Genomic DNA, 6,000 nt, shown 5'->3' on the forward strand with positions numbered 1-6,000 from the left:
GAGCAGGTTATTGATGTCCTGATGGTTTATAATGTTATGGAGCAGATTATTGATGTCCTGATGCAGGTTTGTAATGTTTGTGAGCAGCTTATTGATGTCCTGATGCAGGTTTATAATGTTAGGGAGCAGTTTATTGATGTCCTGATGCAGGTTTGTAATGTTAGGGAGCAGCTTATTGATGTCCTGATGCAGGTTTATAATGTTAGGGAGCAGTTTATTGATGTCCTGATGCAGGTTTGTAATGTTAGGGAGCAGCTTATTGATGTCCTGATGCAGGTTTGTAATGTTAGGGAGCAGCTTATTGATGTCCTGATGAAGGTTTATAATGTTATGGAGCAGTTTACTGATGTCCTGATGCAGGTTTATAATGTTTGGGAGCATCTTATTGATGTCCTGGTGCAGGTTTACAATGTTTGGGAGCAGGTTATTGATGTCCTGATGCAGGTTTATAATGTTTGGGAGCAGATTATTGATGTCCTGATGCTGGTTTATAATGTTTGGGAGCAGCTTATTGATGTCCTGATGCCGGTTTATAATGTCTGGGAGTAGCTTATTGATGTCCTGATGGTTTATAATGTCTGGGAGCAATTTATTGATGTCCTGATGCTGGTTTATAATGTTAGGGAGCAGCTTATTGATGTCCTGATGCAGGTTTATAATGTTAGGGAGCAATTTATTGATGTCCTGATGCAGGTTTATAATGTTAGGGAGCAGCTTATTGATGTCCTGATGCAGGTTTATAATGTTTGGGAGCATCTTATTGATGTCCTGATGCAGGTGTATAATGTTAGGTAGCAGCTTATTGATGTCCTGATGCTGGTTTATAATGTTATGGAGCAGATTATTGATGTCCTGATGCAGGTTTATAATGTTAGGGAGCAGTTTATTGATGTCCTGATGCAGGTTTATAATGTTAGGGAGCAGATTATTGATGTCATGTACTCGTGCCTCTGGATAGCACAACGTGTTTTCTCCAGGGACTGAGAACTGTCAAATACAACGGCCGGAGAAGGGGATGGAGAAATCCGCCCATTCCCACCCCTCACACAATTTCGCTGAACCTTTCACAGGCCCACAAGTAGCAGGATAACGTTTGCCCGCTGCTCCTGGTGATAGGTCCAAACCTCCCACAGCACTGGTTACTACTGGCCTCGAAACCAACACCTGAGTTTTCTATCTATTTTCATGGTTCTTCAGTTTTGTAAACAACCAATATTTTTCAGTCATGGCTTATTGTTTATATAATTTTCATGCTAATCAAACTATTCAATTACCACTTGTGCCCATTGTCATCCTATGGAGGCATAGCCATGGTAGCCAAAATAATGGCCTGCCCAGCATTTTTATATATGACCATAAGCATGATGGGATGTTAACCTGTTAGAGCTCTAGGGGCGCTATTTCATTTTTGGATAAAAAACGTTCCCGTTTTAAGCGCGATATTTTGTCACGAAAAGATGCTCGACTATGCATATTCTTGACAGAAAAAAGAAAAAAGAAAACACTCTGAAGTTTCAGAATCTGCAAAGATTTTGTCTGTAAGTGCCCCAGAACTCATTCTACAGGCGAAACCAAGATGATGCATCACCCAGGAATTAGCAGAATTTCTGAAGCTCTGTTTTCCATTCTCTCCTTATATGGCTGTGAATGCGCAACGAATGAGCCTACACTTTCTGTCGTTCGCCCAAGGTCTTAGCAGCATTGTGACGTATTTGTAGGCATATCATTGGAAGATTGACCATAAGAGACTACATTTTCCAAGTGTCCGCCTGGTGTCCTGCGTCGAATTCGGTGCGCAATTGCCAGCTGCTTCTACTTTACCATTTGATTCAGGGGAGAAAGCATGTGTCCAAGAACGATGTATCAATGAAGAGATATGTGAAAAACACCTTGATGATTGATTCTAAACAACGTTTGCCATGTTTTCAGTCGATATTATGGAGTTAATTTGGAAAAAAGTTCGCGTTTTGAGGACTGAATTTTCAGATTTTTTTTGGTAGCCAAATGTGATGTATAAAACGGAGCTATTTCTAATACACAAGGAATCTTTTTGGAAAAACTGAGCATCTGCTATCTAACTGAGAGTATCCTCATTGAAAACATCAGAAGTTCTTCAAAGGTAAATTATTTTATTTGAAGGCTTTTATGTTTTTGTTAATGTTGCGTGCTGGATGCTAACGCTAATGCTAACGCTAAATGCTAACGCGAAATGCTAACGCTAGCTAGCTACTTTTACACAAATGATTGTTTTCCTATGGTTGAGAAGCATATTTTGAAAATCTGAGATGACAGTGTTGTTTACAAAAGGCTAAGCTTGAGAGATGGCATATTTATTTCATTTCATTTGCGATTTTCATAAATAGTTAACGTTGTGTTATGCTAATGAGCTTGCTGATAGATTTACACAATCCTGGATACAGGGGGTTTTTCATAGCTAAACGTGACGCAGAAAACGGAGCGATTTGTCCTAAACAAATAATCTTTCAGGAAAAACTGAACATTTGCTATCTGAGAGTCTCCTCATTGAAAACATCTGAAGTTCTTCAAAGGTAAATGATTTTATTTGAATGCTTTTCTGTTTTTTTGTGTAAATGTTGCCAGCTGAATGCTAATGCTAAATGCTACGTTAGCCATCAATACTGTTACACAAATGCTTGTTTTGCAATGGTTGAGAAGCATATTTTGAAAATCTGAGATGACAGTGTTGTTAACAAAAGGCTAAGCTTGAGAGCTAGCATATTTATTTCATTTCATTTGCGATTTTCATGAATAGTTAACGTTGCGTTATGGTAATGAGCTTGAGTCTGTATTCACGATCCCGGATCCGGGATGGGGAGATCAGAAAATTGTTTAATTTACTCAAGAACCACACCTGTGTGGAAGCATCTGCTTTCAATATACTTTGTATCCCTCATTTACTAAAGCGTGTCCATTATTTTAGAAGTTACCTGTACATGCTACATGTTAGACTTTTTGGGCTTTTCTGGAAAGCTGGTGGGGGATACTATTTATAAATCATGGTTGATTTAAGCAATAAGGCTTGTTGTATATTGGCCAATATACCACGGCTAAGGGCTGTTCTTAGCCGTGGTATATTGGCCATACACCACAACCTGAGGTGCCTTATTGCTATTATAAACTGGTTACCAACCTAAATAAAACAGTAAGCAAGTATTTTTGTGTCATACCCGTGGTATATTGTCTGATATACACAAGGCGGAAATGCTGTTTCAACCAATCAGCATCCAGGACCCAAACTAACCGGTTCATAATATGGTTTAGCTTTCAACAGGTTGATATGTATGATGTGATTTAGATGAAGTCTATGAGCTTTGGTGAGCTTTGGTGTAACAATGTTCAATGTTCCCTACATTTTTATGGAGTCTAAACCTTTTATTGGTTAATCTGCCGGATCCTGAACTAAGAACCTAGCTTAAGGAAGATTCTCAGTTCAAAGGATTTTTTTGTCCAGTTTTACACTAAATCTGTGTCTGGGAAATTGGTCTTATAGGTTCGTAAGTAACTGAGGGTGATTTAATTAACTCACATCTGCCTGGACGATGATGCAGTCCTGGTCCTTGTCCACCTGTAGCTGGGGGATGACGGGCAGCGCATCCTGTGACTCCGACATGGCCATGACCACGGCCAGCGCCTCTTCCTCCTCAGCCTCCATCTTCTCCTTGCACTTCTGGTGCTGCGTCACGTCCTCACTGTACGCCCCCACAGCCCCCCCTCCCCCTGGCATGTCCCCAACCTGCTCTGGCGATAGCACGGCCACCTCCGACTGGAAGGTGACGCTGGTGGCATCGCCGGCTGCCGATATTGAGGTTTCCAAGAGGTCTTCCATGGAGGAATTGAGCTCGCCTGAGGCGTTCAAGGCACAGAACTTCTCCTCCACGGGGGTGAAGCAGCTGTCCTCGCTGGTGATAAGGGTGGTGGCTCCCCCCATGTGGCCCCCTGTGGAGAGGCCTTCGCCTCCAGAGGTGCTAGCAGAAAGGCTGGTCGACACCCACTGGAGGTCCAGCTTAGAGACTCTTGAGGTGGGCGGGGTGCAGAGGACCTTGGGCCCCTCGGGGGTGGTGGATCGGGAGGGCTTTGGTCTGTGAATCTGTCTGGAGGGGACGTGTCGCTCCTGGGTGAAGCAGGGGGAGGGGATCTGCTTTTCAGGGTCCTTGCTGCTACAGGGCTTCTGCTGGTGGAACATGCGCTGGGCGCCAGGGGAGAAGGAGGAGGCAGAAGATGCCAGCTTGCTTGGGACGAAACTCTGGGGTCGGGGTTTGGGATCGCTGTCAGGGCCCGGGAAGGAGGTGGAGCGCGCGGGGAGGCTAGGGGCTTGGCTGGAAGAGGAGGAGTTCAGAAACTGGCTGAGGAGGCAGTTACGTGCCCGAACAGGGAGCTTTGGGTGCCCGACATGGGCCCCACTGCACGCGGAAGCTGCCATATCGGGATGCCAGGTACTAGTCGAAATGGCCACTAACTTCTCAGTTATATCCTCAGGACTTGCTTCCACCTTGCCAAAGCAACCTCTCCCTCCCTTTCCACTGGCTAGCTGAATCGTATGCGTTGGTGTGTTGCTATCGGTCATGTTGGGCGAGTTCTGAGGTGAGGAGGGCTTCAGGAAGGCGGCGCTGACCAGTTCATGTGCCTCACTGGCGCTGTACTCCATGATCTCCAGGCTCAGATTGAGGGCGTCCAGGATGTCCATCTCCTCGGCGATGGCGAGCAAGCGGCGGCGCATGCGGGCGTAGTGCGTGGAGCTGATGATGCTAAGCATGTCCAGGAGTTTGACGAAGACATGCGGCACTCGGGCCACCATGCGCGCGGCACTCAGGAAAATGCGGCGAGACAACTTACCCACCATGGAGTGGGAGTTGTCGGTGGACTGCAGCGCGAAGCTCAGCAAGGGAAGCAGCTTCTGATACCTGGAGAGAGGAGAAGGGCAACTTAAAAGCCTGTGTCTCAAATGACTCCCTATTCCCTAGAAAGTGTAGAATTTTTTGCAATAAATGCACTGTGTGAGATACAAATGTAGGATTCAAGATAGTGTTATCCAGAATGGAGAGTGGTTATGAGCCTACATATTATTACTTGAAAAAAAGGTTTAGCATTTCCATAATGCTACGAACATTACAAATAGCCCAAACTACTGAATAACAAACTACAAATCAGGACACCATTTCTAATAAAGTTTGAGGTGTTTATTAAAAGGCCCAGATAATATATAATAGAACCTTAGGAGTTTGGCATTGCACATTTAGATTAATGGACCAGGTCAAGGCTATGTGTCAAAGGCTACGCACTCCAGTCTATACCAGGCTATACCTACTCAGTGGCCTTGTGGTTAGAGTGTCCGCCCTGAGACTGGGAGTTTGATTCCCGGCCGAGTCATACCAAAAACTGTAAAAATGGGACCCGGGGCGGCAGGTGGCGCTATTTTAACTCACATTAGGCTGTCAACCATGTCCAATCACCATCTCCATGTTTCAAAAGCCAATCATGTATAGCTTCTCATTCTTTGGAAGAAGGACACAGTCTCACACCACTCCATATTTTGAACAATGGAGGGTGCGACGCTATTGGATGACTCTTTCAACCACTTGTGAAAAAAAGAGCGACGTCCAGACAGTGCACGATCGAGAAAGAACTGTAGCTAGCTAGCTAGCCAACCTTCTCCAACTTTCTCTTGGGCTATCAGATTAAAAACATGAATTATACTGCAATGCTGATATTAACCACAGCCAACTTGTTTTCCAACAATATAATTTAAATTGTAACCTCTAACTTGTGGCTATCAATAGCTGCTACATAGCTTAGCTACCTGGCAAGCTAGCTAGCTAGCTAGCATGGTAACAGTATAGTACATTTACAGTAACTCTTTTTCATAGGTAAGAGAACTGTCCACGAAAAATATAATGCTATCTGCTAACATTACCATGGCTAAGTTATTACCCATTTTAGTAAATGCTATTCAGCTAGCTAAGTTCATTAGCTATCTAGCTA

General features: G+C 44.1%; 1 protein-coding gene across 1 annotated transcript in view; it reads right to left on the reverse strand.

Moving 5' to 3' along the window:
- The window catches only part of LOC139387784 (mitogen-activated protein kinase kinase kinase 1-like), a 50,149-nt gene extending 44,688 nt beyond the window's left edge, over nucleotides 1-5,461 (reverse strand). The window contains exons 1-2 of the mRNA XM_071134024.1: nucleotides 5,445-5,461; nucleotides 3,548-4,922 (exon numbers count right to left, since the gene is read on the reverse strand). Coding sequence (XP_070990125.1) covers nucleotides 3,548-4,922; nucleotides 5,445-5,461 — 1,392 coding nt within the window. The remainder of the gene's footprint in view (nucleotides 1-3,547; nucleotides 4,923-5,444) is intronic.
- Nucleotides 5,462-6,000: the final 539 nt, after the last annotated feature.

This window comes from Oncorhynchus clarkii, chromosome 29, assembly GCF_045791955.1.
Source record: "Oncorhynchus clarkii lewisi isolate Uvic-CL-2024 chromosome 29, UVic_Ocla_1.0, whole genome shotgun sequence".
Lineage (NCBI taxonomy): Eukaryota > Metazoa > Chordata > Actinopteri > Salmoniformes > Salmonidae > Oncorhynchus > Oncorhynchus clarkii.